This window comes from Lissotriton helveticus, chromosome 3_1, assembly GCF_964261635.1.
Source record: "Lissotriton helveticus chromosome 3_1, aLisHel1.1, whole genome shotgun sequence".
In the NCBI taxonomy this organism is placed as follows: Eukaryota; Metazoa; Chordata; class Amphibia; order Caudata; family Salamandridae; genus Lissotriton; species Lissotriton helveticus.
This window is the reverse complement of record NC_136061.1, coordinates 68354112-68376380: the sequence shown is the minus strand read 5'-3', so window position 1 is coordinate 68376380 and position 22269 is coordinate 68354112. Positions and strand designations below refer to the sequence as shown.

The window sequence follows — 22269 nt, the reverse complement described above, 5'->3', positions numbered from 1 at the left end:
GATACACACAATTGCACGGTAGACACAGAATCACAGGCATTCTTAAACACTGTGGAAATCCTACCCGGACCTTGGACTAGGCTAGTGGATTGGGCACTCAGATTAATAACAAGATTAAAGTTAACAAAAGGATTACAACTATGGTTAAAGTTGCACCTAGAATTAGGAGCATTGTAAGTTTGTGTTAAGCACTTTCATTCTATAATCTTTTGTTTCTGAGATTCTTTGATTCCAAGTGTAATGTTTTGACTCATGATGTATCGGGTTGGGTCAAATGCCTCACATCTATCTGGCCATTAGAGGATGTGCTATCAAAAGGAAGTTGTCCCACTGCCTTTTACAGGTAATCGTTTCATGAGAATGGAAGCAGCCAGGGTATTGTAGGACTCCTGAAAAGTCTGGAATGTTCCTTATCAATAGCAGTGAAGATACCCTTTGAAGATTATCAATTGCAGCTTCTATTTGAAGTGGAGGAGACAAGGCATGAGTTTGATTTGTGGTCGGATATTATTCCAGTGCCTGAATCCTCGGTGCATAAGTTTTTCTTCTGTTCCTTTCCCCTTTGCATCTCATAATTTCCTTTTTGGCCACGTTGAAGGTCTGTTTATAGCATTGTACTCCTGAGATTAAATTTGATTGAGCGAGGTAAAATGGTGCGTTGGATGTCACTGTATTATAGAAGGGGAAACATCCTTTACATCGCAGTGATTACACCGCGATGCATTTTGAACGCTGGCATTACAACGCAAGCGTTACATCGACTTGCACTGGAGGGCGCTATAACCTAAGGAATAGTAAGATTTACTATTCCAACACTTTCCCCACTGTACGTAGACTGGTGTTGGAACAGTAAATCTTACTACTCCTAAGTCCAGCGCACCTCAGCGCAAGTTATTGTAACAACTTGCGTTGTAAAAACTGCGATGTTACATACCGCGATCATTTTGATCACGTTGTAACATCACATATTCTTATAGAAGTCAAGGCACTTCTTGAAGGTCATGCAGGCATGCTGTAGAGGCCTCTGTACTTCTATCATGTGAGGGTAGCCGGCTCATACTTACTTCTTTAGTACTTTGAATCGGACGGCAGTGGGCACCAAGCTCTTCATTGAGGCCAGGTGAGTGCCAGGGATGTTTGCTAGCATGGTGGTGCCAAGATATAGGATAGAAAGAAACAAGACATGTAGTGTTTTCTAAAGTCCACCAAAGAAAGGAGAACAGAAGTGTAACACCTTCCTACCATCTCGTTTTGTTGTTCAGGATCTTGACGATACTTACCTGCACAAGGTGGACATGGAGTCGAAGCTTGACAGCACGAGTGATGAGATCGAATACCTGAAGCAGCTCTTCCAGGAGGTCAGAAACGAAAGGGATTGGTGTTTCACGTTGGTCATTTGTACAGTTTGTATAACATGATTTCTGGGATTCATGTCAGTGGGAGGACACCCTATGGCTTGGCTGCTGCCATGTGTTTTACAATCAGCATTTTTAAAGGGGATAAGCCTCAAAGTTGTCTGTTGGGGTTTCTCCACTTGGATGTGCATCTAAAGAAGTTTCATTTTGGTGAAACAGAGGTTGAAAGACATGGTCTGTGGCTTTGGAAGAAATTATGATTTGTAATTTATTTAACTAAATTAGAGCATCAACAAGACAAGGGCTCCTCACTGTTTGGAGCTCGCCTCTTTCAGGGAATGGATCATAAAACATTGTCTATCTACATGTACAACATATGGTCAAAAAACGCATCATTCGCTCACGTATATTCCAGATCCTGAGTCACTAAGTAAATAAGTGTAGCACAATTGTAGTTTTCCATGTTGTAAAGCAATTGGCTTTGAAAATGTGGTAAATCATAGGGATAGGCGTACACATACATCTGTGAGGATTTCCTGACTTTAAGATTCAGAAACAGAGAAATAAATTATCTTTTAATCCCTCTCTGTAATTTACTGAGAGACTGAGCCTGTCTTGTCAAGGAATGGTTTGTAATAATAATTCTGGAAGCCTAGAGTTCTATCTCATTTTTAAATGAATCTTCTTGATGTCAGAGATTATAAAATAATGTTACTATTGACGCCTCGTCAGGGGTAGTAAGTGCTATACATATGCAATTACAATACAATACAATACAATTGATTGTTTACTTTGAAATTTGCATTTTTTTACTTAAAGTAACTATTCTGAAGATAAGATCATATCATAGGGTAACCAGCAGCCGGTTACAGGAAGATCTTAAAAGAATGTAAAAGTTATTCGACTGCTCTTCAGTCGAGTGGTGATGAAAAATTGTCAAATGTCTGAAGACATTCTAAATGTGTATAGTTCACTGATGTAATTTTCTTCACTGCACTCTGCCTCTGATGGAGAATGTTCCAACCTTGGATTCTGCTGGAGATTGTTTAAACCCTCTGGAAATCAGAGTGATTTTCATTCCCAAAGAGCTCTCAATCAGGGCTCAAATCTCAAATGTGGGTGAAAGATATCCCTGAGTGTTTGATGGATATGCATAAGAATTTAAAAGATATCCCTGAGTATTTGAAGGATATCCCTGAGCATTCTTTTTATATTCATGGAGCAATAGCTGTAGGAGTTATTTCTGATGCCCTGTGTTCACTCTAGTTGTGTGGTTTCAACTTCTCTGGAGTCTATTTATCATCCTTTAAGGAGGGCCTAGGTTGTGGAAGCCCTAACACAACCACACTACAGGATCTCTAGAGAGAAAAGAAGAGACGGCCCATGCTATGTCCGTGTTCAGTGCTGCGCGTCCGTGCTGAGTGCTGCGCGTCCAGAGCGCATGCCCATTTTAAGATCACATGTGGTCTACTCTCATCTGATCTCTTGTACTTTTCTATGTCCTCTTTCTCCTCCATAGGAAATTAAAGAGCTCCAGTCTCAGATCCACAACACTGAGATCACGGTGGAGGTGGACAACAACCGCGAGCTGGAGATGAAGCACATCATGACGGACGTGAAGATCCAGTATCAGGCCATGGCCGACCGGAGCCAGCAGGAGGCTGAGCATTGGTACAAAAGCAAGGTGTGTGTTATGGCATACGCCAACTAGAATTTTGCACGTTAATTGTTAGAATCCTGCAGAAATAGAAGCAATTGTCAATGTGCAACCACAGGGCGTTGCAAAGTTTTGAAGTATTTTAACGACTGAACAAAGCTAGAGACCTCAGTTGTGAGTGAGCAACCAATGTGCTAGTATCAGGAAGGTGCAGATTAATTCAAATGATGCTTATTCAGCATCTAACAGGGAGAGCCTAAAACCCTTATTATAATTAACCAACCTTCCTCCTCCTTGAACTGTTTCCTTATTAGGCTATTTCCCTATTACCCTTTATCTCTGTGCCTTCGGCCTTTTACTCTAAACCTTCTCCTTCGTCATATTTTCCCAAATTCTCTCGCCCCCTTTTCCTCTGTTGTTCACAGTACCTTTTCTATGTTGTTCTCTAACTTTAGGTGGCATTCTCTGCTCGCTCATTATCTCTTCCAGTCACTCTTTTCCTCTGTGTCTGTTTCCTTAACTCATTTATCTCCCAACCTCCTAGTCCCTTTTCATCTTCGTCTACATTATTTCCCTATATGCTTCCTTCATTTGATTTTCTTTCTCCTGTTGAATCAAATTTTCAGTGGGTTACAGTCACCCAGTTTTTAAAGTTTTCATATTCTTCTCAAATCACTTAATTACTCCACCAATGCCTATAATAGTAGTCCTATGGACGACATAAGAACACATCATTATTTCTTAAAACCCCACTCACCAAGAGGGAGAACCCTGGTCAATGTTCAAATTTGATGACTCCCCCCAAATTAGTCCCACCCATTCTTTCGTGCACTGAAGCTCCAAACACCTCTTACGCCCTGAAGCTCGGGTAACAGCAACCAACCTCACTTGTTCAGTAGTCGCCCAGCTCATATCCTTCCGCCTCTAAGACCCACCCCTTGAACTTAAAACTGCTTGTACTATCATTCCAGTATTTGCAACCAAACATGGGCCTAGTGTACTTAGCCAGTTTGCAGTCACAAAGCCTGCGATTCACAAAATTGCAGGGTCGGCATCAGCGAAATGGCTTTTAGTTATGTATTAAACCCATTTTGCAATTCGGTAACCGGTGCCTGATCGCAAAATAGGTTTAGAAACCCAAGGGGCGTATTTGGGACATCCCTTCCAAATAGTGATATTTTGTTATGTACCAATGCTTTGAGACTGAGGGCCATATGTATGAAGGTACCCATTTGCGAATCTCAAATAGCGATTTTTAAGAAATTACTATTTGAGATTCGCAAATTGGTATGTAAGTAGAAAATCGCATTTTTTTTGCGATTTCTTAAAATTCCTTAATTGCGATTCGCAAATTGCGAATCGCAATTAAGGCATACTTTCCCATTCATTTCTAAGGGCCAGGAGGCCCATAGGAATGAATGGGAAGTTATTCTCAATTTGCGATTCGCAATTTGCTAATCGCAAATTGAGAATAATTTCAAGGGTGCAGGGGTGTCCAAAGGACACCCTGTTACACCCCTGAAATATGCATGGGTGCACATGTGGCGCACATACATGCTCTAAGGGCATGTATGTGCGTCACATAGCACTTTGAAAAATGCAAAAATTTGCATTTCTCAAGGAATTCGCAACTTACCACCAACTAGAAGTTGGTGGTAATTTGCGATTCATTAAGGACATTTTGCACATTTTTTGGCTTCATACATTGCATTTAAGGAATCGCAACATTTGCGATTCCTTAAATGTAATTGCAAAATAAGGAATCGCAAACTTTGCGATTCCTTGTTTTGCACCAGATTTTGCTTTATACATACCATTTAGCAAATTCGCATTCGCAAAGGCCGAAATTCTGCGAATTTCGGCCTTTGCGAATGCGAATTTGCATGATACATATGGCCCCTAAATCCGGTCTCAAAACATTTACATTTTACTGTCATGTCACCCATTGGGAAATAGTACGGGGTTTCCTTAGGGAACCTGCCCATTTTGTAATTGTTAAAGCCCGTTAATTTTAAGGAAAAACTTGTTGAAATTTTTAAAGAAAGTCGACTGTATTTAAAATGCGATCACAAACAAGGTGGTCTGACCTCAGGAGGCCACCATCCCTGTGATGGCATCCAATCATAGTGAATTGCAATTTGTGACTGACCTCATGAATATTGACGTGGTGGGTCGGATTACCAACCACTACAATTCAGAATTTTTTAAAATAGACCTGTCATTATATAGGAAGGTTTGCAAAATTCCTTTCCATTTGCAAAAAGTCGATGTACAATTTTCAAAAACATTTTGAGAATGGAAAGTTTGTACATCAGGCCCATATTCCTAAAATTTGCAATGTTTTGCCCTTCATTTTCTGACTCGTCCAGTCAGACCTGCCTTAGAAGAACTATTTCCATTAATCTTCTTCTGTCACATGGTGCAATATATCACTTTATCACAGAATGTTCCCTACTGTAGAATCTGTGGACTTGCCAGTGTACTCTAAATAGCACAAACTGTTTATCTTTAACAACTCTTAGGAAAGCCTCAATAATTTAGAGTTGGGTATTAACAGAAAAGCCCCAAATTTGAGGAGGAAGGGTTGAATTCATTTGTGGAATTCAACCATAGTACCCTATTGGATGAGGAAATTCAAATTCAGCACTCCCTCCAGAAATCTGAGGACTATGGGTTACCACCACATCTAAATCACACCCATGAAGCCGCAGTCCCTAAAGACATCCTTTTAAATATAATTTTGTGGACCAAAGACACACATTTGTCAAAGAGGTTCAAAAGTTCACAGATTCAAAGACAATTTGCTAATGTGACCTCTTTGACCTTCTTTCAGATTTTGAACATTAAAGTTGTTTGGAAGCACAAAGCTGCCAACCAGGCCATGTCATGAGGATCAGTGACTTTCAGACAGTCTTTGGGGATCCTAAGGGCTCACCCCATTTAGAGGTGAGGATACTGGGGACCGACAGCTGGTGAGACCTGTGCCTGCCATGCACTGAGTAATCATTGGCTGAGGCCCATGTGCCAGTGGATGGAATTTCGTCAGGAATGATATACTAATGTGCACTCCCACTACCCTGGCAGCCTAAGAGAACCGCCCACTGGAATCTAAACAGCCCCATTAGCTTTGAGATAATCACAGTGTGCATTGTGGGGCTTGTAATTTCATCATTCCAAATATAAGTCCAGGTCTACACACTGTTGTCCAGAAAACCAGTGCTATGTAAATAGCAACCAGAAAATTTCCCAAAAAATGTGCCCGCTCCCACAAACTCCCAATCTAATATAATACCATGAGTAAACAAGGGAATTTCGAGGACATTTTTATTGTCTGTCTCTTTCTTAAATATGTCATCTTTCCCTACATACAGAGACCAATTTGGGAAAGAATATATCAAGGGAGACGTTCGGTTCAGTACTTTATCCAGACGCATTATTACAAAATATTCCTGCCTTCTGTGTTTTCCAGCTTGATGACTTGGCCAACCAGACGAAAAGGCACAACGATGACCTTAAAAATGTCAAGAATGAGATTTCAGACCTCACCCGTCAAATGCAGCGGGTGAACGGAGACATTGAAGTCTTGAAAAATCAGGTAAGGACAAGAGGTGGTGGCAGGAGTAAAAGAGAGCCACCCTCCCCTTGGAAAGAAGTTCGGTTATATAAAGGAAGATCTCTCTTCTTTTTTTTTTTTTTTAGCGCTTCTTGACTCTGCTTACGTTAGAACTCTGTCTGGGTCCTTTTATCTATATGCCATGACCTGCTCAAGGGGAGGGTGTCAAATGGCCATTGGGGTCATAGTCGACATTGTTAAGTTAGCATGAGCTCTGCTCCCATGATGCTTACTACATGTCTTTATTTTGCAAGATTCTGTTTGTGCCTTCCACATAAGAACTGTCTGCTTTTTGCATTCTCTGCCTGTTCCTGGAGTTTAATTGAAGTATAGAGAGCGGTCCCAGACCAAAAAACACAATAAACACTTAGTCTTCACACAATTAAATGAGATCACAATCAAAAATAATGAAGGTTGACAGTGTTTTTATTTTCACTGAACCCAGAGAAGCCGTATAATGGTTGTACATTCGCTATTAATTAAACACAAAATTATAAGTACGCCCACACGGGGGAGTGCAAGGGGAGGGGGCGGGTGGGGGGGGGGGAGTTTAGTTGTGTGTTTCAATTAGTTAACATCACTAATAAAACAAATCCATAGGCACAAATCCACAGGTGAAACCATCATTATCATTGATCCATGAATGAAAGGTCAAGACAAACACATGTTAAATAAAACATTCTACATAAAATAGAGACTCCTGTGATGATTATTAATATCAGTCTTGGGGTAAGGAGTTCGTATAAGTAGAAGATGGTCTACGTTTCGACCCAGATGTGTAGGACTGTTAGATCCTTACTGGAGGGTCTTCATCAGGACGTGGGGGGGTGAAGGAAGAGGTGGGGACGAGTCCTGAGTATAAGATGAAAAGATGCGCATTACTTTAAACGGTCTCAAAGGAGTCCCGAAACACATAGATTAAAAGGCCCGCAGGCCAATCGCAACAGAATACAAAACATGTGAGAGAAGAGTTAAGAAGGTTTAAAAAGGAGGGTAGGTGAACTGAGGACAGCACAGAAATGATTACCTGGCAAAGCAGGTAAGCAAGGACGCACAACTTCAGGGCGTGTTGCGATTACAGGCAGGGCCCAGTCCACATTAATGTAAGAATTGTCTGCAAAAACATGTAAGACCAATTCAGTACAGTAGCACCAAACACCTATGGTAACCTGTATTCAAGCAGGTGAGGGGCAAGGCAAACAGGGGCCTACCTTGTTGTAATAGGTCACCCGTTCTGGATAGCCCGGCGGGTGCGGTCCGTCAAGTATGTATGGGCAAATCCTAAGGCGCTCGTCTGAAAAAACGAGTGGCAGGTATCAAAATAATGAAGAACTGGATATGAAGGCAGTTTAACACGCATTGTAGAAGAGTAGTGAACGAGGAGCTAGGATTGCATTAATATAAAAATTGTCTGCACAAACATTCCGGTACATTAGCACCAAACACCTATGGTAAACTGTATTAAAGCAGGTGAGGGGCAAGGCAAAAGGGGCCTACCTTGTAGTAAATAGGTCACCCGATCTGGATAGCCCGGCGGGTGCCGTCCGTCAGGTATGTTTAGACAAGTCCCAAGGCGCTCGTCTGAAAAAACGAGTTTCAGGTATCACATTAATGCAGAAATGGGTATGAAGACAGTTTATCACGCATTGTAGGGGAGTTGTGACCGAGGCGCTATGACTCACCCAAAAGGGATGTTAGCAGGAAGGAGCCGTCTCAGCGTATCTCCTTGAGGGGGCAGGGGCCTCCGACGCCTGAGCGTCCGAGTGCATCAGACCGACATCTGGAAAAAGAATACCAGAGAGGAAGTGAAGGAACAGGTATGGTGTAGTAAGGTAATCCAGACGTGGTAGGTTGTAAGGTTATATTTATTTCTAGTTAAAGTGACAACAGGTGAGAGCCAAGGAAACGATGTCTTCTCCTCAGCGGGTCAGCATACAACTGACTCGAACCTTAGAACACAAGTACACCAAACACTCTACATTCTATCACGCGGTATCAAGAGAATGCATATCAAAGGAATATACAACATAACACATCCCCCCTCCCACACAATGAAAGGAAAAGATGTAGAACCTGGAAGGGAAAATAAAGGAAAAACAAAAACAAAAAAAAGAAACACAAAGTCAACAGCAAAATTCTACACATGAACAACATGTTATACAGTGAAATCCTTGAGCCATCTAGGGGCAACTCTTGTTCTTTTGTCAGGCAAAACACTGACCTTATCTTGAGTACCAGATATGCCCAGACTCGTGGAGATAGATGCATTGGTGTTAGACAGGAAATCATGACTGCAACCCTCACCCACTCCCCCTTCAATATGCAGAGGAAGCTTTGGTCGCATTGGCCTATCCACAGATACAAAATCATTATCGAGTTGAGCCTGAACCTGACTATTCTCAAAATGGTCCTCCACCCAATCAAAATTATTGACATCGGAATTTGGAAGAATCTCAATATAATGCTGATCAGGATTTAAAGCAATGTCCTTAAGATTCCATACTCTTCCATCATCTAATCTCACCGAATTCCTCAAAACCTCCGCAACTTTACATGGAGGTTCAAAGCGACTTTCCCCCTTTGGTACTTTGAAAGGCTTCTTAACTCTTACCCAATCTCCAACCTTGACAGAGACATCTCTGGTGTTGTGATGAGAGTCATAAAACTCCTTGCTCTTGTCGTGACTGGACAGCAAATTACTTTTGACCTCAACAGGAGACCAAGAAACTATTTTCCCATCAAAAAGCCATGCAGGGTTAAATTTACATCTTGCTGTTCTGCCTCTCATCATGGTGAACGGGGAAGTGCCAGTGCTGTTTTGTACAGTGACCCTGTATGACCAAACTGCTTTCTGAACTTGTACTTTCCAGTCGAGCTTACTATGTACTGAAGCCTGAATGACCCCCTTAATTACTCTGTTAAACCTTTCGACGGTGCCGTTCCCACTAGGGTTGTACAGTGCGGTAGTCTTATGTTTGATACCACACCTGTCAAAGTATTCCTTAGCCTGTTTGGACGTAAATTGGACACCATTATCAGATAACACACAAGCTGGCAAACCCTCCATCATGAATATTTTATCTAAAAAACTAAGCACCGTCAGAGTGTCCACTCTGTCTACAAATTTTACAATAGGCCATTTGGAAAAGAGGTCAATGGCAACTAATCCATATTCTTTAGAATCCCCAATGGGTCCAATTATGTCGACTGCGACAGTGTCCCAAGGGAAGTCAGGAATTAAACCCTCACTCATCCTGGGCTTGAACGTTTTAAGAGTCTTGTCAGCAGACCCACAAACTACACACTTCTTAACAAAAACCTCAGTTTCACCGTCAATTCCTGGCCACCAAAACATTCCCTTGACGATAGACTTGGTTCTCATGATACCAAAATGCCCCTCATGACAAAGTTGCAAAATTTTCTTCCTCAAGGATACGGGTGGAACAATTCTATCACCCCTAAAAAGCAAGTCATTTTCTGAGGACAATTCCATACGGATTTGCCAAAAAACATCCAATCCAGGAATGCTTTTCTTTTTTGGCCAGCCCTTGCAGATGTATTCTAAAACATTTTTCAACACAATATCTTTGTCTTGTTCAGCTAACCATTCAGTTTTGCTTATAGCAGGCTCACCACAGTCATGCACTAAAGCCACACAATACTCACTCCAAGGGTCATCTTCACATACTTCGAGAGGAGGTGGAAGTCTCGATAGACAATCAGCAATACAGTTATCCCTCCCCGGTAGGTAAACCATTTTATAAATGTACTCCTTCATCCGCATAGACAACCTGGCTAATCTCGCAGATGCACCAGAGATGCCTTCACACGACAATATACGGATCAAAGGTTTGTGATCTGTACGAATGGTCACAGGCTTGCCCCAAACAAATGCTCGAAAATGTTCTAATGCCCATGCACACGCAAGGGCTTCTCTTTCGATAATGGGATACCTACTCTCCGCAGGAGAAAGGGCCCTAGAAGCAAATAAGATGATCCTCTCCTTACCCTCCTCATCAAGTTGTGACAACACGGCACCTAAACCCTTGTCACTTGCGTCAGTGGTTAACATACAGTCAATATTGGGGTCAAAACTGGCAAGTGCACTCACATTTTGTAGTTCATTCTTAATCAATTTAAACTCTTCTTCACACAACTCACTCCAAACAAACCTAGTGTTCTTTTTTAACAGTGCTCGCAAATTGTAAACCTTCGCAGCAAAGTTTCTTATAAACTTGGCACAGTACTCAGCCATGCCAAGAAATGCTTTCACCTCATCTTTGGAAGCAGGAGCAGAGAACTTAACAATATTTTCAACTAAAGTAGGTTTAGGTTCAACTCCTTCCTCACTAATGATGTGTCCCAAATATGCAACACTCCTTTGACTGAACTTGCATTTGGATAACTCCACAGTCAGACCAGCTGACTGTAAGGTTTCCAAAACCTGTTGGAGTTTTGAATCATGGCACTCTTTGTCTTTTGCTGCAACCAGGATATCATCCTGAAAAAATGAGATGTTCTCCATGTCCCCAAAGAGTTTGTGCATCAACCGCTGAAATACAGCAGCGGCTGAGGCCAAACCAAAAGGCATGCGCCTGAACTGGTAACAACCAAACGGTGTAATGAACGCCGTTAGGTTCTTAGAGTCGGGATCTAACATTACCTGGTGGTAAGCGGCAGAGAGATCAACCGTGGAGAACCATGTAGCACCCTTAAGGGAAGATACCATCTCATTGATTCTAGGAAGGGGAAATTTTTCGATCACAATATTGTTGTTCAAATGGCGCAAATCGATGCACAAACGAATTTTTCCGTTGGGTTTCCGGGCAACCACAATCGGCGAAATCCACTCCGATGTTTCAATCTCTTCTATAATACCCTTGGCAAGTAATCCCTGAATCTCCTTTTTAACTTCCTCCCTTATCAGTATTGGTATCGGTCTTACTTTGTGAACCTTGGGTTGTGCGTCAGCTTTTAAAATTATTCTATGTTCAAATCCCTTCAGGGCACCTAGCTCCTTACTAAACACTTTAGGAAATTTTTCAGAGAGTGTTTCCTCCATTCTACTACAGTCATCCAAAATTAAAACTTTATCTTTGGAGTTAGGATCTAAGATGATGTGCAATTTTTTCTGGTCGAACCATCCTAATACTGATGGTCCCACCTTTGCCACATATAATTTCGCTCTTGTGGATCTGCCCTTAAATAGAAATGTAAGCCACCTAAAGCCAATCATTCCAATTCTATTCCCCGTAAAACTGATTGGGCAAACATCTGATGGGTATAATTGCTCACCAATCTTCTTTACAAACTTCTTTCTCCAAACCTCTTCATTTATAATTGTATATGGGGACCCAGAATCTGCATATACACTTATCACCACTCCACCAAGAGATATCTCGCAAATAGGTTTCCCTTTAAGGGAATCCTCTGAAATATTAATCACATAGTTCCCACGAATACTCTTTATGCAACATTCATCCTCACCATCTACCTCTTCCATACTCTCCTCTTCATCTTCATACACATATTTCACGTTACTGCGTCTGCGACACATCTTACTAAAGTGACCTAAAAGTCCACAAATACCACATTTTTTCTTTAACGCTGGACATAGTCTACTAAATGCTAGATGCTCTTTACTGTCACATCTATAGCATCTCCTATCTTCCGTGTTCCTGTTTTGAACTCTTGTAGGCTGACCCGTCCATCTCCCTTGTTGTTGTTGCTGTTGACGAAAATTCCTATTGGGAACCTGAATCTTACAAACCGTTCCCGACATCTTGGACACATCTTTTTCGGTTTCTTTCACCACGGTGGCACACCTTCCTGACATTTCAGATTTTCTCATGATAGCTACCACATCGTCAAGAGGTGCATCTCCATTGACCCAAAGACGATCTTGCAACCCTGAGTTGTTGTTATGCATCACAAGTTGATCACGTATGAAGTCATCATGTAAATTATCAAATTTACAATCAATAGCAAGTTTTTTTAGATCATCCATCCACTCATCTACCGTTTCCTCTTTGGTTTGCCTTCTTTGAAAAAATTTGTGCCTTATGACCCCGATACATACTTTGGGAGCAAAGTATTTATCCATGTTTTTGATGGCATTCTCAAATTCATCGAGATCAGAATCATCAGTTTTACTCATTCTCGAAAATGTTTTTAAACCTATGGGTCCTAGGGAATGTAGTAGTAGTCTCTTTTTCTGTTCGGGTTTCATTTTTTTCGTTTCATCTACAGCTTCCAAATAGTTGATAAAATACTCTTTCCATTCTAACCATTTTATACTTGGTTGGTTACCTTTGACCCAAAATGGTTCAGGAGGACTAATGGAAAAATTTTGTTGTGCCATATTCGTGTCCTTATTCACAGTATTAACCACGGAATCACCTTCTTCCATGCACCAGAAGGTAAAATACAACTTTCACTCGACCTTCTCACCTGTATGATGTCACTATATTCAATTATACATATATTTTACTTCGTTTTATTTATTTATTTTTTTTTTGAAGTTACCTTACTGTAATGTCCGGAAAGTACCTCTATAGATTCCGCCTTCTTCTTCTTTTTTTTTTTTTTTTTAACGTGGCCTTCTCACGATCTGTCACAACTTCTCCTCGAAGTGCCGGTCTAATTTTATGTTAGTAAACACAACGAGCTAAAATGGCCGCCACGTTGGGGTCATGCTGCGTGACCCGCGTCTGATGTCAGAGGACGCGCTGGTGAATGACGTGCTGGCTTCTCTGGGAGGACGCGCTGGTGAATGACGTGCGGGCTCCTCTAGACTCAGCGCGCGCAGTGGAATGGCGAGCGCAGTTGAACCATGCCAGTAGGATGACCACCAACGGCTGTTCGCAGAGGCCTTGACTAAACTAAGGTCGCGCTATGTAAGTAACGCAGTCAATTACGCAGTCAGCAAGCGGTGGTAGTAAAAAAATATTGTAACTCACAGAAGGCTTTTGTTCGGCTTTTTTTTTTTTTTTTTTTTGCTCAGGTCCGCTTTCCTTCCGATTCCTTTCTCTCTAGATGAGAATTTCCTTTGAATATATATATTCTCTTTGAAATTTCCAGTCTTGTGAGAATGCTTTAAACGCCAGTTTCCCATCCTCGTCGCCAATTTGTAGTAAGGTAATCCAGACGTGGTAGGTTGTAAGGTTATATTTATTTCTAGTTAAAGTGACAACAGGTGAGAGCCAAGGAAACGATGTCTTCTCCTCAGCGGGTCAGCATACAACTGACTCGAACCTTAGAACACAAGTACACCAAACACTCTACATTCTATCACGCGGTATCAAGAGAATGCATATCAAAGGAATATACAACATAACATATGGCTCTAAACAGAAGGGTAACAAACGCGGCTGTTTACAGAGGACTCACCATTAATGGGTCAGCGCGGAGTCAGCGTTAGCGCGTGAAAGCCTGGAACCAGGAAGTGTTGCCATGGCTACGCGGATCGATTTTGTAAACTCCTGAGGAAAGACTCAGACACGTTGCTGAGTAACAGGGTAGCGTCCCATTTAGAGGAAAGACTGGTATAGGGGGAATTTTTCGGGGGGTAAAGGAATTGATTGATATATTAATAAGAGTACAATCTGCAGGAATTGACACTTCAAAAAACAAAAGAGCCAAAAAGACATAATCATTATCAGAAGAGCCATTGTGAGAAAAACCTTATGAGAAAAGACCTTATGAGAAAAAACCGCATTCAAGGAAAAAGGATTTCTTATGTGGTAATAATCCAAAAAATGCGCGGACAAACCCAGCATGGTAGTCAAGGCGCTTAAGGGTCAAAGGAGTGTTATACAGAGAAATATACAAAAAACCATTCAAATCTCTGTGTGGTCATTTGTATACAGCACATGTACTCCATAGTCGCGGACCAACCATGCAAGGTAGTCTAGCGGCTAAAGGTCAAACAAGTCTCGCTGCCAAAGAAATACCCAATGAGGCCCATGATAAGTACTGCATGTGACGCAACGGCGTGGACCCACCGAACAAGGTAGTCAAACGCCTGGGTTAAGTGGAGGAACACTCAAACAGGAGACATATGAGTTAGATGAGTTAGAAAGTGTGTGCAGGCACCCCAGAGTTTGGAAAAAAGGGGGGACCTAATTCACAGCGTGGCCATTTGTGCAAAGCTACTTTCTGATTCATTCAAACCCCTTGCCACTGAATCAAAGAGACGAATCCATTTAATTTCCCTTACATTAAGGACGGGTTCGATGCTGCCGCCCCTGGGGCCCAATCGGACCTGTTCCAGAATTGTCCATTTCAGACTTTCAGGGAGGTGGTTGTGTGTGTTACAGTGATCGACCAGCGGTGCTCCCACGACCTTACATCTCACGCGGCTGCAGTGCTGCAGAAAACGTACCTTTGCACGTTGTTGTGTCTGACCCACATATATCTGGTCGCAGGGGCATATTATGCAATATACCACGTTGGTGGAGTTGCAATTGGTATGCGACTTGAGAGGGACTTGGTGTTGTTTGTAGATAAAGATCTTCGTCTGGATGGTTGACGGACAGGCTTTGCAGGACCCACACCGGTAGTGTCCCACAATAGGAGGAAGGTTCCACATGGTTGTGATTGATGGTTCAGCTGGACTTGGTAGGAAGGAGCGCACCACATGGTCTCGAATGTTCCTTGCCTTTTTAAATGCGTGGAGCGGAGGGCACTTCATGTTAAGGTCCTCAGATATCAGATTCCAATACTTATTGATGGTATGTTTTATCCTGTTACTTTTGGTGGAAAAAGTAGTAACACAAATCATGCGATCCTCATTCTTATTTTGTTTATCTCCTGGTTCTAGTAAGGTCTCTCTGGGGTTGAACCATGCTCTCTTCAGGGCTTTCTTTACCAACCGCCTGGGGTATCCACGTACAAGTAGTCTGCCCATTAGGATTGAGGATTGATCCATGTAGTCCTCCTTTCTGCTGCAATTGCGGCGAATCCGCAAGAACTGGCCGAAGGGGAGGTTGTCACGAAGGCTCCTAGGATGGTGACTGGAGTACAGAAGGAGGGAATTCCTCTCCGTAGGTTTCCTGAACAGGTTGGTTTGAAGGATCTCATTCTCCACAAAGATGGTTAGGTCCAGGAAATCGATGGATTTTTTATTAAATTTGGTCGTAAACTTGATATCTGGTGATCTGTCATTGAGCCAGTTGAAGAAGTTGGTGATATTGTCCTCGGTGCCTGACCAGATACAGATGACGTCATCTATGTATCTCATCCAAAGGTGTATTTGAGATCTGAAAGGATTGGCGTTGGTGAGTACAAAGGTATCTTCATACATCGACATGAAGATTATGGCCAAATCGGGAGCAAAGGCCGCCCCCATCGCCACGCCCTTGGTCTGGAGATAAAAGCAATTCCGGAAAAAGAAGAAGTTCCTCATCATAGCAATTTTGAGCAATAAGATGATAAATGTTGTTGGTACTTGAACAGGTGCCTCACGTTTATCAAGGGCAATTGACATTGCCACCAGGGCCTCATCCTGGGGTATGCTGGTGTACAAAGATACAATGTCGCACGTTACCAGGAGATCTCGTGTAGAGTCGAAAGGATGTCCATCGATCAAGTTGATGGTTTGAGTGGTGTCCCTTAAGTATGTGGTCGTAGCCTCAGCCAGAGGTTTTAGGAAGAAATCCACGTATCTGCACAGTGGTTCCAGTAGGGAGCCACATCCGGACACAATGGGGCGTCCCGGGGGCTTGTGGAGATCCTTGTGAACTTTAGGCAAGGTATAGATTGTGGGGAGGCGAGGGTGCTTCTGATTCAAATACTGGAATTCATGTTCCGATAGAAATCCTTGTTGGAGGCCATCTTGGGTGACCCTCTGAATTTCAGCCATTATACTTTGAGATGGATCCCCGCCCAATTGTCTGTAACTGATCCCGTCGTTTAGCTGTCGTAGGATCTCATTTGTATAGTTGTCCTGGTCCTGTATAACAATTGCGCCACCCTTGTCTGCGGGTTTCACAACTATTGCGGTGTTGTCCTTTAGGGATTGGAGTGCCAGCTTCTCAGCTCTACTAGTGTTGTGTTTAGTGAAGGTATTATCATTCAGGATGGTCTGCACATCGCGGAGTACTAGACTCTCATAGGCCAAAATTCGTTGAGTCATGGCATACGTGGATGGTACAAAGGTGGAGGGTGGTCTCAGGTTGGTTGCTGAGGAGGCTGATTGAAAGGGCTTGTCTTTGAAAAAATATCGTAGTCTTATCTTCCTAAAAAACTTGTGGAGTTCAACCACAGTGTTGAAAGGGTTCGGTGTTGAGGTAGGAACGAAGGATAGACCACGGCTTAGTACCTTAGTTTCATCCTCCTTGAGGGTATAAGTAGAGATGTTGATCACAGGGGAAGTCTCCTTTACCACCTGTAGTTCTTCCTGCGTGTGGATCTCTCCCCATGCTCCTCCTGGGGGAAACTCACTTGCTTCGTGCCTCTCCCTCTCCCGGAGTCCCACTCCTGGCCAGCATTGTATTGGCCCCTGCCAGTGCCCCTGTCCCAATTGTTCCCTCTGCCGCGTGGGGGTCTCCATCCTCCCTGTCCTAAAAAAGGGGGAGGTTGGTGGGATGGTCCGTAGGAGTCCTGGTACCCGTATGCACCGCTAGGGCCGGCTCGTTCAGAATCCTCACCTGAACTATACGAGGAATCTGAGAAAGTTGTGAAATTACGCCTGCCCCTGTATGGTCCCCGGCCGCGGTTAGTAAATCTCCCTTGGTTGTCTTGTCTGTAGTATTCGTCCAAGAGGTAGGGATATGTTCTTTTCTTGTCGTACGACCTCACGTCGCGGGCTAGTTTTTCAAGTTTCTTTTTGATTGTAGTTGTTTCAAAATCCTGGAGGGTAGCCACCAGTTTGGTCAATGCCTCTTTGGAGTTAGTGAGAGTGGAGTCCCCACTTTTCTCGGCTTTAAGGTCCGTTATTTGTTTAGTTAGAATAGCAATTTGTTCACTGGCTGTTTCAATGCCAAGAACCATCCAATGTCGCGAACAATTGTTCGCGACAAAACTGAAACCTTCACGAAACTTGGGAACGTCGATGAAGATGGCCGGTTCAACTTTAACCTGTAGGCCCACAGGGATGATGTTGGATTGAAGGCATTGGGCTAGGAAGTGCCCATGAAGTTTGGTTCTGATAAGTTTCTTCTCTAGACGCTCCAACTGATTGACTTTGTCGTTGAGGGAGAAGTCAATCACAGGTGTGGTGGAAGACAGGAAAGTATTTGCAGAGTCTGATAAGAATTGTTTGATATAGTCCTCAGTGTAAGAAAGAACCTCCTTATCAACCATAATGGTAGGATATTTTGTTAGAAGAGAGTAAAAAGAAATGAAGATAGATATATAGGAAAGGGAACCTCGCAGACCAGCGTCTGCTCGAAGTATGTTGTAAACAGAGGGGTTCAACCCATGTGGTCAGTGGGACCTGGGTAATAAATTGAAGTATAGAGAGCGGTCCCAGACCAAAAAACACAATAAACACTTAGTCTTCACACAATTAAATGAGATCACAATCAAAAATAATGAAGGTTGACAGTGTTTTTATTTTCACTGAACCCAGAGAAGCCGTATAATGGTTGTACATTCGCTATTAATTAAACACAAAATTATAAGTACGCCCACACGGGGGAGTGCAAGGGGAGGGGGCGGGTGGGGGGGGGAGTTTAGTTGTGTGTTTCAATTAGTTAACATCACTAATAAAACAAATCCATAGGCACAAATCCACAGGTGAAACCATCATTATCATTGATCCATGAATGAAAGGTCAAGACAAACACATGTTAAATAAAACATTCTACATAAAACAGAGACTCCTGTGATGATTATTAATATCAGTCTTGGGGTAAGGAGTTCGTATAAGTAGAAGATGGTCTACGTTTCGACCCAGATGTGTAGGACTGTTAGATCCTTACTGGAGGGTCTTCATCAGGACGTGGGGGGGTGAAGGAAGAGGTGGGGACGAGTCCTGAGTATAAGATGAAAAGATGCGCATTACTTTAAACGGTCTCAAAGGAGTCCCGAAACACATAGATTAAAAGGCCCGCAGGCCAATCGCAACAGAATACAAAACATGTGAGAGAAGAGTTAAGAAGGTTTAAAAAGGAGGGTAGGTGAACTGAGGACAGCACAGAAATGATTACCTGGCAAAGCAGGTAAGCAAGGACGCACAACTTCAGGGCGTGTTGCGATTACAGGCAGGGCCCAGTCCACATTAATGTAAGAATTGTCTGCAAAAACATGTAAGACCAATTCAGTACAGTAGCACCAAACACCTATGGTAACCTGTATTCAAGCAGGTGAGGGGCAAGGCAAACAGGGGCCTACCTTGTTGTAATAGGTCACCCGTTCTGGATAGCCCGGCGGGTGCGGTCCGTCAAGTATGTATGGGCAAATCCTAAGGCGCTCGTCTGAAAAAACGAGTGGCAGGTATCAAAATAATGAAGAACTGGATATGAAGGCAGTTTAACACGCATTGTAGAAGAGTAGTGAACGAGGAGCTAGGATTGCATTAATATAAAAATTGTCTGCACAAACATTCCGGTACATTAGCACCAAACACCTATGGTAAACTGTATTAAAGCAGGTGAGGGGCAAGGCAAAAGGGGCCTACCTTGTAGTAAATAGGTCACCCGATCTGGATAGCCCGGCGGGTGCCGTCCGTCAGGTATGTTTAGACAAGTCCCAAGGCGCTCGTCTGAAAAAACGAGTTTCAGGTATCACATTAATGCAGAAATGGGTATGAAGACAGTTTATCACGCATTGTAGGGGAGTTGTGACCGAGGCGCTATGACTCACCCAAAAGGGATGTTAGCAGGAAGGAGCCGTCTCAGCGTATCTCCTTGAGGGGGCAGGGGCCTCCGACGCCTGAGCGTCCGAGTGCATCAGACCGACATCTGGAAAAAGAATACCAGAGAGGAAGTGAAGGAACAGGTATGGCTCTAAACAGAAGGGTAACAAACGCGGCTGTTTACAGAGGACTCACCATTAATGGGTCAGCGCGGAGTCAGCGTTAGCGCGTGAAAGCCTGGAACCAGGAAGTGTTGCCATGGCTACGCGGATCGATTTTGTAAACTCCTGAGGAAAGACTCAGACACGTTGCTGAGTAACGGGGTAGCGTCCCATTTAGAGGAAAGACTGGTATAGGGGGAATTTTTCGGGGGGTAAAGGAATTGATTGATATATTAATAAGAGTACAATCTGCAGGAATTGACACTTCAAAAAACAAAAGAGCCAAAAAGACATAATCATTATCAGAAGAGCCATTGTGAGAAAAACCTTATGAGAAAAGACCTTATGAGAAAAAACCGCATTCAAGGAAAAAGGATTTCTTATGTGGTAATAATCCAAAAAATGCGCGGACAAACCCAGCATGGTAGTCAAGGCGCTTAAGGGTCAAAGGAGTGTTATACAGAGAAATATACACCGAACAAGGTAGTCAAACGCCTGGGTTAAGTGGAGGAACACTCAAACAGGAGACATATGAGTTAGATGAGTTAGAAAGTGTGTGCAGGCATATCTATATGCCATGACCTGCTCAAGGGGAGGGTGTCAAATGGCCATTGGGGTCATAGTCGACATTGTTAAGTTAGCATGAGCTCTGCTCCCATGATGCTTACTACATGTCTTTATTTTGCAAGATTCTGTTTGTGCCTTCCACATAAGAACTGTCTGCTTTTTGCATTCTCTGCCTGTTCCTGGAGTTTAGTCTGAATACTGAGTGCAAGGTCGAGAAACAATGCCCCTTGTTATTCTGTTCTGGTCAGTCCCTAGCACTTAGACAGAACATGCTATACAGCTGCGGCTGCTGGAAAGTCATGCTTTGATATTACGGAGTTGCATGTTGGTTTGAGACACACTTGGAGAGGGACCTTTCCAGGGAGAAGAGCTGTGCTATACCTATGATGTAAAACAACCATCTAGGCACTAAGGTATGGGGTCTGCTGACAAAGCCCAGAGATATTACTTTATATAATAAAACTTCTTCTTTCCAAGGGGAGGGTGGTTAGGCCTTAGAATCATTTATCCACTGTCTGTATACGATGAAATCCCCTTTCATAGTCTATGGACTTGCTACAATGCTAACTGTTTTAGGTTTATTTGTTTTGCTGTTGGTAGTGGCTCATATACTGCATCATAGAGCATTATAGTTAAAATAAACATTTTAACTATAACAGTGACTCTGTCTATTCTTATTGTAGATAAGTATGAGTGAGTGAGCAAAAGGGTACATATTGCTACCGCGATTCCTGAGAGAGTCTGGATCGTTGTGTTTCTGGGTTGTCTAATCATTTGTAGCTTTGTGATTATGTAGGAGAACGAATGGGATAAATGGGACACTATAGCTAGTCGGTTCTGGGATTTTGGGTACTGAGGCGGTTGGAAGGCTTAGCTCCTACACGCCAAGGTCCTGTTTTCCTGACCATAGTTCTAGTGTAAGTGCAGAATCCCCGCAACAGTAGCTGTGACAACTATAAACAAAAGATCTTGCACAGTACTCAACTATTCAGAGTAGAAAGTCTACAGAAAGAATACTTGATAAAAGACTGAAACTACCACAGTATACGCCCCTGCTAAGAGCAATGAAACGTATAACACACCACTAAATCATAAAACAATATATAGGCGAGCACTCCAACAATTTGTTTAAATAACACTATTTGAGGACAAATAACCAGAAAAATCAGTCGGTAAGTCCAAGGTAATGTGATATATTTTGGTAGTTTATTGTGTTTATACGCTGCCACCCAAGTACATGATCATCACCCAACAATGATGAGAACTATGAAAGATAAAATACCAGTAACAGCCTCCATTGATGCTGTGCAAATTGACTTTTGAATAGCTCAAATGCTTATGATCCTATGCCAGGGCCCTCAAATGCCTCCATGTCACCAATAATGTCTACTTGTATAAACTCATAACTCTGATTTCTGAAATCAATAACACCTGAAGTATTTTTGATATGTCCAGATGTCTCACTGCCTACAGAACATGTTGATCTCCTCGAAGCCAGTGGCGGCTGCCACAACAGGAAATTGGGAGGCAGTGGAGGAGGAGCGGTGGCGGTGGTGGGGGAAGAGAAATTTAAAAAAATTTAAAACGTACCTTTTCCACAGCCTCCAACTGCCACCTGTGAGCTCTCCCAGCAGTCTCTGGGAAGGCAGAGGATGCTTAGTCAATCCTGTTGCTGCTCTCCTCCTGGAGGAGCTGCACCAGAATTGGTCTGAGTGGCCTACTCAGCAGCTCAGACACTGCTTTGTAGCCTGCAGCTTTTCTCCAACCCGGCTATGAACACAGCTGGGTTGGAGGAATAGAAGTGCGCATGTATGTTTGGCAGACCTAGGACGCCCGGCCAAACATACATGCGCACTTCTAAGTGCCCATGACCTGCCTGTCATGGCCCGGTCCCGCCCCACCCTACACCGATGTCAGGCACAGAAAAATAAAATTATAATGTTTCATTATCATTTTATTTTTCTGTTACTGACTCATGACGAGTGGGGCGATGCTCCTCTGCCATTACGGAGGAGCCGCCCCTGTTTGAAGCTAATTGTATTCTTGAAAATGCTGCTGATATCGTGATATAGGTTGAATGGGCAAGGTGAAGAAAATGGTAGGTGGCCAGGTGATTG

General features: G+C 42.9%; 1 protein-coding gene across 1 annotated transcript in view; it reads left to right on the top strand.

The window, feature by feature from the left end:
• LOC144822120 (keratin, type II cytoskeletal 8-like) overlaps positions 1-22269 on the top strand; it is an 87184-nt gene that overhangs the window by 43842 nt on the left and 21073 nt on the right. The window contains exons 4-6 of the mRNA XM_078679253.1: positions 1263-1358; positions 2875-3039; positions 6482-6607. Of these exons, the coding sequence (XP_078535379.1) occupies positions 1263-1358; positions 2875-3039; positions 6482-6607 (387 nt within the window). The remainder of the gene's footprint in view (positions 1-1262; positions 1359-2874; positions 3040-6481; positions 6608-22269) is intronic.